General features: G+C 36.8%; 1 protein-coding gene across 9 annotated transcripts in view; it reads right to left on the bottom strand.

Moving 5' to 3' along the window:
* Positions 1–17,970, bottom strand: part of LOC133519967 (TLD domain-containing protein 2) — a 184,824-nt gene that overhangs the window by 146,383 nt on the left and 20,471 nt on the right. For 6 of the 9 annotated variants that reach the window (XM_061854276.1, XM_061854284.1, XM_061854268.1 and 3 more), the window contains one exon: positions 6,224–6,545. The exons of the other annotated variants lie outside the window; for them this stretch is intronic. In XM_061854276.1, coding sequence (XP_061710260.1) covers positions 6,224–6,456 — 233 coding nt within the window. In that variant the 5' untranslated portion in view covers positions 6,457–6,545. The remainder of the gene's footprint in view (positions 1–6,223; positions 6,546–17,970) is intronic. 9 annotated transcript variants of the gene reach the window in all.

The raw sequence follows: 17,970 nt of genomic DNA, 5'->3' as shown, positions 1-17,970 counted from the left end.
TTTTATTCAGTCAAAACGCATGTTAAACTTATAACATCGCTTTTTGCGCCCGAGATTAAAAATAGATACAGTTGCAATAACAGCAGAATCGCTGATAATTTTCTGTTTTCGATTGGAACTCTCAATTTTAAACAAAAAGTTTCCAGAAGTCAGTTGGTTGGTACTCAAGTTGTATACTTTTATTATTAAATGTAGTCACGTCTAATAAACAAATAGGTACAAACAAGAGCAATGAATACAGGTCAGTCTGTACCGAAATTTAGATGCAAATTAACCCGCTTCCTTTGCTTTCGAGTGTAGAAACGGTAACCACACATAATAAAAAATAAATAAAAATAAAATAAAAATAAATAATGCAAGTGCACTGACATCAAACCAAACTCTTCGTACGTACCTATATTTCCAAACTGGCTACGACTATGACCAAGTGAGTAGGAGGTCGAACAGAACATAGCGTTCCTCCTTATTTTAGAAAGGCAAGGTAAAAAACATTCTATTATGAGGAGTGAAGAAACATTTCAATAATGGCATGTAACGCAAAATATGGTAATACATATATGTTATGGCTTTAATTACACCAGGTCGATCAATATTATGTCTAACTAATTGAATTTGATATTGAAAATGGTCATCACACGTCACGATACTATAAATATGTAACACTATTCCAATAGACAGCAGAATACAGACAATCCCACTTAATTAAGTCGTAATAAAAACATTCATTTAACAAAAAGCAACAGAGACAAAGACATTCAAACAAATCCGGTTGAAATCAAAACAATATTTCGTGCCAAAACTCATAAAGCATTTGTGTTGGTTTACAGCACTGGCCAAAAATATATCACCTTCATGTTTTTATGGTTTTTTTTTTTATATTTTATTAAACATTTCCATTCTATAATAAAGACATAGTATACATACTCGTAGTAATGAGTAGGTAATGTGTGTAAACGTTGGGCGGCAAATAAGAAACTCGACATGAAAATCATGGTTGTCCACAATAAGTGCGAGATTACGAAGAAATTGAGGTTTGTTTTCATTATTTGCATTGTATATTGAACCTCCCTTTAGTTGCTTCATTTTTACTGATACTGATACTTGGGGTAACTCCAGCCAGCAGATCCTGCAGCAAGGACTAGGAAGGGGAGACTACAAGGGGGAGGCGATATTGATACAAAATAGCACTGTAAGCTCGCATGACTCTGCTGATTCAACCTAAGAGGCAGCGAGTCGGTGGACTAAAATAAAAATATACTTTGCTTCGTGTGGAGCCCATATTTCAGCATTGTATTCTAGCTGGCTCCTAACCAACGCATTATACAAAGATGTTATAGCCTTCATATTTGTGAATCCATTAGCCATCCTTAGTACAAAACCTAGATTCCTGAATGCTTTTTTACAAATGTTCGAAATGTGCTTTCGAAACGTTAACACAGTGTTAAAACTAACTCCTAGATCCCTTACTTCTGTGACTCTAATCATTAAATCTCCATCTACCTTATAACTGTTTTGAATGGGAGTACGTGCCCGAGAGAAAGAGATAGCCATACATTTTTTGGTATTAAACTGTAAAAGATTTATCTTGCTCCACTGTCCGACTCTGTCGATATCCGCCTGCAAAATTTTACAGTCATCACCACTATTTACGGCCAGAGACAACTTAAGGTCATCCGCGAATAATAAACACTTAGCGTTTTTTACTGTTTTAGGCAAGTAGTTAATCATTAATAAAAATTCGAGACGCCCTAAATTGCTACCCTGACTCACGCCTGATCTAGTAAAATATGGTTTCGACCTGTGCCCTTCACATTCTACATATTGCGGTCTATCCCTCATATAGTCTGCAAAAGAATTAAGTAAGTGTGGGGTAAAACCGAAGCCTGCCAACTTTGACAACAACACGTCGTTATCAACGAGATAGAAAGCTTTTTTAAAGTCAAAGTAAGCAGTATCGGTTTGACCCCCGCTATCTACTATAGGTATTATCTGCGCTACGTGACTCAGAAGATTGCTGGCCGTACTTCGTGTCGGACGAAACCCGTGTTGCGCATCCGCAAGCTGCGCGCTCACCTGCTTAAATATATACTCGTTTGTGAATAGCCGATTCAAATACCTTTGCCGGTGTCGACAGAACCGCCACCGGTCTATAATCCTCTGCCTTATCTCCAGATCCACCTTTCGGTACTGGTATCACTCGAGTAATTTTCCAAATTTCTGGGAATACTTCTAGCTTAAGACAGAGGTTAAAGATGTGCACCAGCACCATTCTACAGTCCCTAAATACGTACGAGGGAATACCATCCGGGCCAGAGGATTTTTTTTTGGCTTAAGTTGTTGAAGGGCTCGCCGCACGTCCTGTAAATCTAGCCCAGTGCCCGCTGCCACTATTGCGGCGCTAACCTCCAACTTTGGCTTCTCCACGCTGTATACGGAGTGGAAAAACCTAGCAAATTCAGTACATACCTGTTCACTGAACAAAGGTTCTCCATTCATTCATATTGTTTTCGTACCTCTGCTCCTTCTTTTAGATTTAATATAATTCCAAAATGATTTAGGATCTCTTGCCATATGATTTTGTACCCGATCTTGATAATGTTCATGCGTTTGTTTTATCAGATGTTTCAATCGAGCCCTGCACTGAGTAAATGCTTCGTCATCTACGGTTGATTTACTAGATTTATACTTTTTATGAAGGGTAGCTTTAACTTTATTCCGAATTATCTCACCCGTGTACCACTCAGGATAGATGCATTTGGATAGTCCCCTCTTTTGTCTTTTTTTTGGAACACACTCCTCTATTATAGAATTCAAAGTATCGTAGAAATAAATTAAACTCTTTTCTAAATCTAAATTAAATAAAGGTGTCCAGTCAACTGCAGCGATTTTTGAATATTAAAGTTGAAAGTCGGCTTTGTTAAAGTTCCATTGAGATATATCGGGGGCGGGTTCATTGTTGCATTGCGGGGTATGCCGCAACTAATACCGATCGAGACAATTCTAAAAACCCCAAACACAATTAGGTTACGTTGTTTTATCACAGAGTTCCTATGGCCACCTCCTGTCTCCATCATCAGATCATCTCGATAGTACCATAATATTGCATTGTCACCCGACTTACATATGTATGCAAATTTTCAGCTTCATCGGAAACCGGGAAGTGGGGTCAAATTTAACTTGCAAGATTTGATAACAAACAGACAACGGTCAGGTGAAAGTAAATAAAAGTTTGTAAAAAGTAAGAGGCATTCCCGCTAATTTTATATTTTTATTCGTTTATTGCACTCGTGTACGATGCATTATGTCTAGGACTTATACTTTATACTTTAGGTACTTTTTCATGCTTTGATGAACCAAATCATTTATAAAATTACTGCTGTTTGATAAAATATGTGTTTTATTCATCTATATAGCAATCCAAATGTTATTCGTTATTAGATATTTATCTTTAGACATGCAAAGTCTCCGATTGCAAGTAAGTCTGTTACTTTAATTAGGTACTGATTATATAAATATTATACTGATTATATATATAGGTACTGATTATATACATATTTTTTTATCACAAATACTGAATCATATCCAATGTGAAAAACTTTGTTTGTTATGTTAATGTCTCGTCAATCAGCATATGTCACAGGCATTTTACTTCCAAAGAGTAAGTAATAATTGTGAGTACTTGACACACATCTTAAATATTATAACAAAATTTAGCTAAATGGACAGAAAATGAGCAATCCATCATAAACAAGTAGAATTTAAAAAATATATTGACATTAGGTATAAAAAAAATACAAGGCTCGTCGTATCATTTTTTTTTTTAACTTTCAAAAAGGAAAAAGATAATGGTACCATTCGATTCCTTACATTTTATTGAAAAATAAATTGTGTTACAACTATATACATACTTAAACGCAATATTTCAGGGTCAAAATGGCAATTTTCTTGATCTTCCATACATTAAGGACAGACTAATGTAATGTGACGTCACATTACAATATCATTTTGGTAAAAAGGCGTTTCAATCGTCGAGTACGAGCGCGTCAGACTTTAACTCTCATTTCTGACCTCTGTGTTGCTTAAATGCCATGACTCCTATATAGACATTTGATCCTCAGGAAAATCAAAATCAATTGAGCTTATTTACAAAAAACTGTCAAGTAGCCAATTGCCATTTTTTACCCGCTAGTAGGACAGGTGTCGGCAAGAGAGTTGGAATGAACGATTACACACACTAAATACAAAAATAATTGAATTAATGAATGAGTGAATATGATTTATGCCTTTAAGAAACTCATTGGCCCATGTCGCAGTAGTTGGCTATTAAAAGGTATGAAACTAGAACATTAACTTCCAAACCACATCTGTCATTACATGAAATGTTGTTGTGTGCGTGACCCCAACTCTGATGCTGATGCTTATATTTATATTTAAAAATACATGTTTAGGGCGGACTGGACACTTTTTGCCTGCCTGCCTTCGGTTATATGTACACTCGTATTATAAGATTTATAAGTAAGCATCCACGTCTAGTACCGTCAAAGAGAATTTGAAATAGCCGTGTATTTTCAATAAAAACTTAGTAGCGACGTAATTTACTGCCATCTTTCGACACATAATTAAAACCATTAGAACGCCATTTGACTTTGATCCTTATTCTTTCACTGATATGTGTTCAATTTGTTAAATATCAAAAAGTGGCACCATGTTACCGGGCACTACCTAAAGGTTATGGCGTCAACAATCGAAACGATGCTAACCTTTGGCCTTTAATCTATTAGACGGCGACGAATTCCTATTTGGAAACCAAATTAAAATATTTATTATACGTATAATAAATATTTAATTTTGTTTTATTACGAATTATTACATTATATTAATTATGACATTATATGTTTTTTTTTACCTTTTTGCCACCAACCTCGAGAGCATGAGAGCAATTTATCTTGTTAATTGTAAGTTGAAATTATTGTGACGTTACCTATGAAACCTGGATCTCTTGTCAAAGGCACTTACGCCATACTGCGTAGCGCAGCCTTGTATTTATATAGGAGCATCGTTGGTAATGGCGTAAGTGCCATCGACAATAGTCCCTTTCAATAAATAACGTCAAAATTATACGAACGTACAAACAAATCAGTCAAAGACCGATTTTTTATCACTTTTAAGGCAGTTTACTGAAACAGTAAACGACTTATAATTCAACGAATTTACTTATAATGAATTATACTTTTAATTAATTATTCATTAAAGCACTCTATATCTAAACTGTTTTTATTAGTATTGAACGCTAACCAAATTTTGGTGGAGTTGTTTTCCTAGACCAGTGGTAAAAGGTAGGAAAAAAAATCCTAGTAGTTACCACTGGTAACAACAAGGAGGTAACTAGTGGGAATAACCCTTATTTACCGGTGTAATGTTGCATAGCGTAGAACCAGAATTATTTATATTGGAATATATAATATAATAATTACACTTATTACCGCTGTAAGAAGTCGTAGTCATCTTGCTTAGAAACAAAATTACGGTCGTTTGAAATTTACAGTTTTTTTCGGTACAGGTCTTATTCTTTAACCTTATCAACCTCTTTTAATTTTTGTCTCTTTCTAACAAATACAAATGTCTAAATGACAGATAAGGACAAAAGAAGGTTATCAATTGCTTGTTAGACTTGACAAGCGTTTATGAATTACGCCATATAGGTATGCGTTACAGTAGCCGGTATGGAATTGGTACATGTGGAACACGTTTAAGAAGAGCGCAATGATTTGTCTAAGTGTAAAAAGGTCAGTCGCAATTCCTTTTAAAGTCACAGCGTAAGTAACGTGATTTTTACAGTCCGGAACAAAAAGGATCTTTACGTGTTACATAACGTTAGTAAAAAACTTAAGTAAGTCACCTGTTGTATGTAGTTGTGACGTGTTCGAATAGACAATACATGTTTAAAAGACACACACAAACAAAACAAATGTCTATTCGAACACGTCACAACTACATAAGGTGACTTACTTAAGTTTTTTACCTATAACCGTTCAGTCCTCCCGTCGTCGTTCATATTCGTCTCTGTTTCGGACGACAAAAATCGCTACTCTCTCATTATAATACATGCATGGACTCCAAAATCGTGCTTATTGAGTGTAAGAAAATGCATTTTTAATACAAAATAATCAAATAATTATGAAAGCCAACAAATATACATGTACACCAAAGGGTGAATACTCACTGCCAATGGAATGGTCCAGTTATTCCCTCTCGTAAACGGTCTTTAAGGGATCGCTGTCTCGAGGGTCCCGGTCCCGGCGGCGGAAGCATAGCGGTGCCCGCCGGCAGCGGCGCGGAGCGCGGCGGGCAGGCCAACCCTCCGGGCGGTCCAGGCGGCGCGTGCGCCACATGCGGAGGGGGTCCCGCGGGAGCGCCGGGCCCTGGCGGCGGCGGCGCGCGGGCCGGCGATGACATGGCAGCCGCACGCGGCGCGGGCGCACTACCAGCCTCTCAAGCACACTAACATCACACTGCACCCGCCTCACACCACTACAAGTGGCGCGCTGCAACACGATAGACACAACCAAAGCCAAATAAATATAAATAAAACAAAGCCCCATTAGAACATTTGGCAAACGCATAAGGCATTATGTGTAAGAACAAAACTACAAGAGAAATTATATGAAATGGCTCACGAATCTGAAGTTTAAAAGCGCCATGCAAACTATGAGAGCAACAACACCAAAACAAGTCAGCAAGCATTATCAAACGTTCAGGAGTTTTTAGTTATCAGAAACATACTTTCAATTTGATTTTTAAAAAAAAGAATCGTATTTATCATCATATTTAAACATAAGTATAAAAATTGAATAACTCACTCATCATGTAAAACGTGCATTCGCATAAATAATGTTTTTCACGCTTTACTTATGACATCTTTAACTACTTTCAAACCTCATAAACTACAAAACGCTCGCGATCTAACTAAGCTCTCGACTATAGACTCTATGAACTCTTTTTTACCTTTGTGTACCTAGTTATTAGGTATTATTTTTTAAATTAAACAAGTACTAGGCACAACAATTTCGTGTGTACGAATATAAATGGCCGAGAAAAAACATAAACGACATTGGTAATGATCAGAAATGTATTATTTTATACGTTCTTTCTTTAATGGCAAATACCTAAATAACAATATATTTTTCAACACACTTGCTCAAAACGACGTTTTTATTCCACCGATTTTTTGCTCATAATCCTAGATATTAAACACGCGTGCTTTTTCAGTATATTATAACACTTGGGCTTTTTCATTGTATTATCCGACTGAGTTAAGACGGTAACTGAGTGCAAATAATATGCATGGAAACGGAGCGTTCTTAATTTGGTCAAGTAATACATTTTTTTTCTAATCAACTATTAGGTTTCAAATGGTAGTTCAAAGAGGTTTTATCACACCAAACATAATTTATAGATTAAATTAACTCGTAAATGACATTACTGAATAAACATAACATTTTATCGATTTGATCTCCATCCGTCAAAAAGAAATACGAAAATACGAGTATTAGCTTTTTTACATTTTTTTAATTGGCTGTTTGTCGAATTCGTGCGCGTCTTTGCCTTGCGCGCGCATTGGAATCGTGCGTAAAAAAACAACGCGCCAGCCATTTTCCGTATTTGTCATAAAATTGGAATAGTTTTACATGTTTTTAGTTTATATATTGACGAACATGTCCGAATGCTTGAAAATGAAGAACCCATAAAATTGACGCTGCCAGTAATACTAATAGAGGCAAGAGCCGAGAACGATAGCTTTTTACCATCAAAATCGGGTTAAAAATAATTGGCGGCATGTGAAACTTTTATTCAATGGAAAATCAGCAAAAAGGCCCTGTCTTTCTTGGAAAACGTGTTGGTAGCTTATTCCAATGAACTGGCGAATAAGTGCCTACAAGCCCAGCACGCTTTGGTGCAATTATTCGATGTTAAAACTGTAAGCTACCATTTTGAAAATTGTAGGTACCTTTACTGTTTTGACAAAAAAATCTGATTTAGTTTTGTTTTTTCCTCGCAAGTGTGTTGAAAAACGTCGTATGAACGCGTGTGCATTGGTCATTACCCACATCGGCTTTCTTATTGCGCGCTCGCTTACAGCTCGCGCGCACAATATCGCCTCGTGTGTAATGACCAAATTAGCACACTTGTATCATAATAATAATAATATAATAAAAATAATAATAAAGCTTTATTTGTCCATACAAAAAAATCTAATAATTGCAATAATAATTATATAGTGCGTTAACATACGGTTTAACATGAATAATATAAATTAATACTTATTGAATATTTATGCACTGGTAAATTTAACATAATTGGAATGAAATTATTCTTAATTATAATTAATTTCTTTTCAATTATTCGTATTTAGATTGTTAGAATTTAGATATTTATAAATTTTAATTTAATTTTTGGCTGGACCCCCTTCGGGTAAAGGTATGCCACCTTGTTCAGTCTTTTGCTGTTTTTAGCCATCCTCGGCCTGCTATTGCCACTATTTCGTCTGTCCATCTAGCGTACGGACGGCCACTCGATCTTTTTCCTGTCGGCCCGGTCCAATCTACCGCTCTCCGAGTCCATCGGTTATCCTCGTACCTAGCGACGTGGCCTGCCCACTTCCACTTGCTCTTCAGCGCGAAAGTTAAGGCGTCGGTAACTTTGGATTTCTTGCGGAGGTCAGCATTTCTCACCCTATCTTTGAGCCTTAGTCCCATACTGCTTCTTTCCATTCGCCTTTGCGTGGTCTGAATTTTATTTCTAGTTTTGGTGTCAAACGTCCATGTTTGGCAACCATAAGTAAGACATGGAAGTATAGCCGTGTCCATAACTATTTTCTTAAGTGATAGCGGCAGTTGTGACGTTTTCTTTATGATCCCAATATTTTTTCCAAGTGATTGCAACTCTCCGCTCCACCTCTTCTAAGTTTCTGTCTGTATTAAATGATATTTGTTTGCCCAAATATATATATTTTGCTACGAATTCAAGGGATATGTTGTTGATCAAAATGGGTGACGTATGGCGGTTCGTCATCACTTTTGTTTTGTCGAGGTTCATTTCTAAGCCGACTTTTGAACTTGTATCATAATGTACTATTTATTGATAGTTTAAAACGAATAGTAATACAATCAACAATAATATTAATTTTTAATTTATAATAGATACGCACGTTCATCTCTGACTATGCAGTAAATAGTATAGAATTTTTTTCATTGTAGCGTGGTGTCAGTCATGGTAGTTAGCCAAGTATGTACAAGTACCAGGATATGTTATGATGAAAAGGGACGGCGTCACGTGACCGTTTCTCTATACAAACGTACTCCCCATTTTCCTCTCTGGATATTAACATTACAGAAAAAAAATCTCAATTTAAAGTATATTAACCATAGCTATATACCTTCATTTGAGCTTTTAGATTTCTAATTATTATAAGTGTTAGGAGCTTAATTTTTTTTATTGAACTTGTTGTTCGCTCGTAACTATTATAATAAAAAAATCTAAAATAGTGAAATGAAGGGACATAGCTACGGACCTACGGTTAATATATAATATATTGTCTGGGCTACGTTTGAATGGAGAAGCGGTCGTCCATTATCCTATAAAGGACCTCTAATGTGGTCTTAGATTGATCAGTACCTATACTGAACGCGACACCCTTTATATCATAATGCACTCGAGTTTCGAGTCGAGAAAGAGTTTTTTGGCAAATTGAAAAAAGGCATAGGTAGCTACTGTTAATATACAATAAATTATGCAAAAATATATATATAATATCCAGGGAGGAAAAGTGGACAACGAAGACTGTATGAAGAGCGGTCGTCCACTATACTTTTAGTAGCATGATGTGATGTGTTTTCTGGTAAGATGGTGAGTCGAATCTCATTCATAATCAGAGCCCGGAATTTTCGTGGCATTTTCGATGTGAGTTCTCACTTATATACTGCCGATTCCAATGAGGCAAATCATTATTTACTAAAAGGAAATGGCAAGAAGAGTAACTAATGTAGGACAGTCACCATAAAACTGCTAATGTAAGGCTAAAGGAGTTACAACCGGTACCTACTACATCTGTACATTACATAATGTTACTAACCATCTATTTCGATTATGTAGGTATAATGTATCGACACGTGCACATGATGAAGAATAAGAGAGAAGAAAGAACTGGCTGCGACAGTTGAGTAAGGGCCACGTAAATTACGAGCACTGCTCATTATTGTGTTCAGGTTTCATAAGAAGGATTACAAACGTCTTATTTTACAAGTAACACCACTCAAGCTTTATCTATTCAAGTGAAAACTTGGCCTCTTAACACAGTAAGAGAACCTGCAGTTTAATACTAAGATGAGATCTACGTTTTAGTCTCTATTAACAGGTTATTCCCCATCATGGGATATGAAAACATAGTTTAGTGATTGACATACATATAGTCCGCGCACGAATCCGTGTAAGGATGAGGAATGTTAGGTATGTCGGATGTCATGACCGTGTATTGTGATTTTGCTAATATTACGTTATCGATAAGTACTGCCCTGAGTTCATAGGATTCGTTTATCATCTCTGCCTCTCACAGGTAATGGATGCCAACAAAATATTTCGTTAATACTCATCACTAGAGTTTAGGTGTTCTTTGACATGTTTTTTTTTCTTTTACAACTTGATGCGTTCTGCAACCTTCCGTGCGAATGTCTCGAACTTCTCTTAAGAGGATAGTGGAGGCCCGCTTCTCAATACAAACGTAGTCCCAGTCTTCCTCTCTGATACTGACATTATGGAGAATATTTTTGTACAATTTGATGCATTTTAACTGTAGCTTAAAATTTCGTTTGATTTACTAAGTTTTTTCAAATATAAGCGTAATAAGATTTTAACAATTATAACAATTCTTGTAATAATAAAAAAATCGAGAAAACCAAACGAAGGGGCAAAGATTCGACGACCTGTCTGGCCTAGTGGATAGTGACCCTGCCTATGAAGCCGATGTCGGGAGCATTCAAATCCTGATAAGTATTTATAAATATTTTTATAATATCAGTTATTAACAGTACTTAGTCAACTTGTGTAAAAATTCCCTATAATATTTATTACAAGCTTTTATTTAACTTGCCCTGTTAGTATATGTATGTATGTTTCTTTGGGTAAAATCTTGAAAGCTAAATTTGACCCACTTCCCAGTTTCCGATTGAGCTGAAATTTTGCATACAATGTAAGTCATATCTGGTGACAATGCAATATTATGGTATCTTCGAGCTGATCTGATGATGGAGACAGGAGGTGGCTATAGGTACCTTGTGATAGAAAAACGCAACCAAATTGTGTTAAGGTTTTTGGAATTGTCTGGATGATTAGTTGCCTGTGGAAAGAAAAGTACATTAAGAAAAGCTTGTACAAGAATGATTTATTTGCTTAAAACTTATTTTCACGTCAGCAGCTCGAACAAGGGTATTTTGCTGCTTAAAAACAGTGAGCAAAATCGCATTTTGCTCACCGAGTGAGACAAAATAACATTCAAGTGACCTTTAGAATCGAATGTCATTCAACGTGCGGGGCCTAATACAAGTTCGAAATATTTGGATTCTATTGTCTTTGTCCCTTTCACGTCATTAGCAAAAAGAAAGAGACAAAAATAGTGCATACGTAATTCAACGGTATATTGACGGTTTATAATAGACCCCCGAAATAAGTCAGACCGCATCGTTCCAAAACACCCTACTAGTCTTCATTCGTAATAATTAATTAATGAAATAAAAGTTTAAAATTTAATAAAAACACCATATTTTACGTATTTTATTATACAATCAAAACAATGAACTTATACAAATTTACGTAATTGATACGCAGTAAATAATTCTACTTAACTACTTCTAACGATCTCTACTATAGTTGACAAATAGTAATCCGCAATTCGGACCGGATCTTACAAAGTTTTTTTTTTTCAAAAAAAAGTTGTCGATTGAACTGTCAATTGATGTTCGTTAATTCATTATTTTCGTACTATTTTATTGAAATTTCTTTCGTTTTGTTTTATTGCGATAATTAAAGTTAATTGTTAGAATACCTTCAGAAAACATGAACGAAATAGTGATCCGTCCGTCTGGATTACATTTTTTCAGGTTGTATTTTTTTATGGCTGACTGACGTGAAAATTTTTGTGTACTACGCGAGATCAAAGTTATTTACATCTCGTGCGCTTTTGAGTCCCTTACTACGCTCAAGATTCTAAATTAGATTCACTCGCTACGCTCGTGAATCTATTATAGAATCTTTCGCTTGCACGGGACTCAAAACAAGCACTCGAAGAAATATCAAACTTTGCTCTCTTGTTGTTCAAATAACTATTATTATTATTTATAGATATGGTTAATACGGGTTGTGTAAAAATATTTCAATGTATGGAGAAGTGGCCCTACACTATCATCTTAAAGATAAACAACGCCCAGCGCAAAGCGCGGAAGCGCTCGGTTAGTTCAATAACCTCCCAAATTGCAAGAGTTACTTCTGTTAACTGTCAAAACGCTACAAGTGCGGTGCATATGTCTCTAAAATTAATCATTGATCCCTGAAAAAATATCAGAATATTTTTCTTAATGTTACGTCGTTTAAGCATTTTTTTTTTTTTCAAAGACACAGAGGTTCATAGTTTGTTTGACTGTTTTTAACATATCCAAAAACATGAAATGTAAAAAAAAGATTTACTTCAAATAAGGTACGTGAATTATAATTAATTCAAGTTGTACTAACCCCAACACAGTTAACTGACCATTGACTTAGACATTATCTTGTTGCGATGAGATGCAGCAGGCGGTAACGTGGTTATCTCTAAAGACAATGTGTGGAATGATCGCTCATTCATTTGGTCTAAAAACAGTTAATTCCAATCTAAATTAAATTCTTGCAAAACATGCTCCTATTTAGGTTTTATTTCAAGGAAAAAGAAAAACGTCGGAATCTTAGTTCTTCTAACTATTAAGGCCTAAGCGAGTGGCAGCGCTCCAAGCTCAACAAACTTGAACTTTTAATAAAGGCCCTGGCCTACTTAACATATTCCAAATTTGGTATTAACGTCCGTCCGATCACTAGAGCAAAACACTATCTTGTACTCATTACTTAATCGGTTCCAGAAAACCTGATGGTCTAATAGCTAGCCGCGGAAAAAGATATCATAGAGCATATAGAGCAACAAACCCAGTCAGAGAGCCATAATATCCTTATTACATCTGAGCACCTGGGAGCTGTTCAAAAGTGAAGGCCAGAGAGGCAGAGCAAAGGGGTTGTGTAATGAATTAAAAGTGAGTTAGTTCATAGGGCTCTGGGCTGGGTGATAAGTTTTGCTTGACCAAGGGAATGCTAGAAAGGAAGGGCGAATGAAACTACTGAGCCGAGTTTCATGAATGAGATGTCAATCGATTCCGATCAAGTAATAAAGACAGTATAGCAAACTAGACTAGCTTCGTTACTCTATAAAGTGTACGCTGTATTTATTTGTTTTCACCACACCAACCGGTAACTGGTACATCTTGATTGTTCAAAAACGAATGAGAAAGTTGCGTTGCGTTTTATCCACATGTGGGGTAACGTAATCAGATGCAAATTTTGATTTGTTTCCTTATTGTTAGCTGGTAGAATTGACTTTTAAATGATGATTTTGAATGATATTTTTAAGGTTCCGTACCCAAAGGGTAAAACGGGACCTTATTACTAAGACTCCGCTGTCCGTCCGTCCGTCTGTCACCAAGCTGTATCTCATGAACCGTGATAGCTAGACAGTTGAAATTTTCACAAATGGTGTATTTCTGTTGCCGATATAACAAATACTAAAAAGTACGGAACCCTCGGTGGGCGAGTCCGAATCGCACTTCTCCGGTTTTTTTATTATGTTCATTTGGATTTGATATGGTTTGATTTTTAGGGTTCCGTACCCAAAGGGAAAAACGGGACCCTATCACTAAGACTCCGCTGTCCGTCCGTCCGTCCGTCTGTCACCAGGCTGTATATCATGAACCGTGATAGCTAGACAGTTGAAATTTTCACAGATAATGTATTTCTGTTGCCGCTATAACAACAAATACTAAAAAGTACGGAAACCTCGGTGGGCGAGTCCGACTCGCACTTGTCAGGTTTTTAGGGTTCCGTAGCCAAATGGCAAAAAACGGAACCCTTATAGATTCGTCATGTCCGTCTGTCTGTCCGTTTATATCACAGCCACTTTTTTCTAGAGAGAACTGGCGCAAACCTGTGGTACTAAGTACTGCGGATCGCAAGGCGGCATGCTAAACGGGCGGTTCTACAAGGCCCTCACGGGACCCGATGTAGACCTGCTCGCATCGGTGAACTGGCTACGATTCGGGGACCTCTTCGGAGAAACCGAGGGTTTTGCCTGTGCAATTGTGGACGAAGTTATTATGACGAATAACTACCGGAGATATATCCTGAAGGATCCGTACCGGTCGACATTTGTCGGGCATGCCGCCGTCCCGGAGAGTCACTCAGGCATATCATCTCCGGTTGTTCTCATCTTGCTAACGGCGAGTACTTGCACAGATATAATCTCGTAGCCAGAATTATTCACCAGCAGCTTGCTCTCCTATACAGCCTTGTGGACCACGAAGTGCCGTACTACAAGTACTTACCTGTGCCAGTTCTCGAAAATGGCCGTGCCACGCTCTATTGGGATCGATCTATCATCACTGACAGGACTATTGTTGCCAATAAGCCTGACATCGTGCTGATAGACCGATCGCAGCGCCGGGCCGTGCTCGTCGACGTCACCATCCCCCATGATGAGAATCTCGTGAAAGCCGAGAAGGACAAATCCAGCAAGTATCTAGACTTGGCTCACGAGATTACTGCCATGTGGGATGTTGACTCGACGATCATTGTTCCGATAGTCGTATCAGCGAACGGTCTCATAGCGAAGAGTCTCGACCAACACCTAGAGAGACTCTCGCTAGGTGGCTGGATCAAGTGTCAGATGCAGAAGGCAGTAATTTTGGACACAGCGCATATTGTACGTCGGTTCCTTTCTCTGCGGCCCTGACCACCAGCAGCTTGGGCCCTGCCCCGCTGCTGGCGGCACCCTAGGTTAGGTTTTTTATAATGTGTTTATATGTATTTTGTATTGTTTTGTAAGTGTTTTTATATTTTACTTTTATATTCATATTATAAAAAAAACCTAATCTAAGATATGCAATGAATAAAGAGGAATACTAATAAATAAAACCGAAAATTGGTTTGAACGAGATCTAGTAAGTAGTTTTTTTTAATACGTCATAAATGGTACGGAACCCTTCATGGGCGAGTCCGGCTCGCACTTGGCCGCTTTTTTATTTTGGTATTTCTTAGTTAGTATTTTCCTCACGTTGGGGTGGTAAAAAAAAATTGTTTCACTCGGAGGCAGTTAGTTTAACCCTCGTGCCTTGAAACCCCCGCAACGCTCAAGATTCCACTTCTCGAACAATTTTGGAATCTTTCGCTTGCTCGGGTATCAATATTAGCACGAGCGCTTAAACAACAACTTTGCCCCCTTGTAAAACAAATAACTATTTTTCTATTACGTTTACGCTTTCGGATATCCTGGCGCGATCTTGCGAATTATACACAAGCTGCAACCGCTAAGCTGGTCCCTAACGGTTGCTAATATTAGCTATAATGCTATTTTATCCTCCTACAGAGAAAGGCGTATTTTTATTAGTCATCTCGTTACAAAAGGATTAGACAAAATGTTGAAAGATTTGGATGGGTGAAATTGAACTCCGAATTTCGAACGAACACCGACACGACGGACCGAAAGCGTTTATCGATCGGCCCTTGATCGCCCCGCTCTACCCAACCCCGCGACCCCCCGCCCATCCCGCGAACCTTACGTAAGCTCAGCTGATCGTACCCACCCTGTACCCTTGGCAACGAACACTGTGCTCCGTTCCTGTATGTCTTCACAGTACTCTGCTAGGTGCTTAACTAGCTTGCCTGAAGACCAAACATGCTACTTAATTAGTAGTAAACTGATTTTTTTTTATATATATATAATATGTGATTGATTTCATGGTCATTAATGATACCTTTTCATTAGTGCGGCATTAACATGTGCTTTATTTAAAAATCAAATACCTTCTTCTAGGGACAAAAATACCTACAGTAAAAAGTAGAATTACCACCTAGGATAACTCTACTCTTTGCAAACTACGAATAAATCGTAAAAAAACCCGCAACCGCTTTTAAGTTTGTTCAGAATGACGAAAAGGATCAGCAAAGGAAAAGAACGTAACCGATCAACGAAGTTCTATTTTTTCATAGTTAAAAGGTTTTAACACAATTCTCTCATTTATGTTAATAATCACATACTAGTTAATAATAATAATAACATACTAGTTATGTATTCTGTAGCATTAGTTTATGAGACTGCTAGCTTAACAGTCCGGACGCGATTTATTCATTTAGTACAAATTTTATTTTGACACTTGGAGAGACTTTACACCTCCAAATCTTATTAGAATGAAACCTTTTACATCTCCAGATTTAATGTATTTTTAACCATAGAGACTACACATCTCTATTGTATTGTAGTAATTATAATGTAATTTTTACCCAGGTATTGGCTGTTGTATTTATAAATGTTGTTATGTATTTTTCATGTCACTATATGATGTTACTATAAATGTTGTATTGACTTGTAAAAGAGCCCTTGAGGCCTACTTGCAGAATATTTTTTTGAATTTTGAATCAACAAAACGTTTTCCAAATAGGGTAAAGGGTCCAGCGGTCAGCCATGCACGTGTGGTTAGCTTTCTTGCCTATTTTTTGCTGTAATTAGCAATCTTTTTATAATTTTCATTCAGAAATAGGTAATATTATACATTGATAAATATTTTCTATAATGTCAATATCCAGAGAATGAGAAAATGGGGATTATCTGTATGGATAAGCAGTCGGCCGCGGTCGTCCACTTTCCTCTTAAAATGACATGCACAAATTCGCCTAACGTGAAAAATAGAAATTCTGCACCTAGCAGATGTCTAGACCTATCTAGCAGATCTAGCTGCAAATGTTCCTATTAATGGCCCTTTTAGCCCTATTAGCACAGAATAAGTAATAGTATTATCAATATTATCATACTATTAGGTACCAATAGATAATTGTCCACTAGAGCTGGGCTGAGCAAGGATAGGTAAATGAAGTGATTATATTGGTTCTTAACAAACATCCCTCGCTACGTATTCTCGCAAATCTCTGGTGTCAACGCAGCCTTAGGATGTTGTATTCGTTTCCGTTTCCTTTTCAAAAATCTTGCCATACGAAATAATATAGGAGAGTATATTTTGACAGACTACTTTTCTATTAGGATCAAAAAAGTTATAAATCAAAACCCTATAGTTTATTCATTTATTTAAACTTTATTGCACACATAAAGAAAAATGTACAAATGGCGAACTTAATGCCAAAAGGCATTCTCTACCAGTCAACAATTGGGTCAACAGAGACATTTGTGTATAGTTCGTTTTTTAGCATTAGATAAAAGGTAAACAGTCTTGACGTGTCTTTTTAATGAAAATTATTGAAAAGGCTTTTAGAACTAGTTTACATAACTTATGAAAGGAAAAGAATTTAATTAAACGTATATGATTTATAATTGTTACATGTGACATATTTGCTGTAACTTGTTTTACAGTACATATGGTGCTACTTTTCCGCACCCGTGCGGGATTAAGATAAGATAAAGATAGTTTATTATTCAAGTAGGCATATTACAATTATATTATTACTAACGTTCATAAAACGTCAAATAAAACTACACCGGCTCTAACCCTACACCTCTGACCCGAGATGATTTAAATATTTTATGTGTAGTGTAGTTCAGGTACGAAAACCTGAGCTGTGTCACCTATACAATGATTTTACATACACACATAATACAATTATTTTAATTGCTACTTG

This window comes from Cydia pomonella, chromosome 1 (assembly GCF_033807575.1).
Source record: "Cydia pomonella isolate Wapato2018A chromosome 1, ilCydPomo1, whole genome shotgun sequence".
Classification (NCBI taxonomy): Eukaryota; Metazoa; Arthropoda; class Insecta; order Lepidoptera; family Tortricidae; genus Cydia; species Cydia pomonella.
Note: the sequence above shows the minus strand (reverse complement) of the source record. Positions and strands in the feature narration are given on the sequence as shown.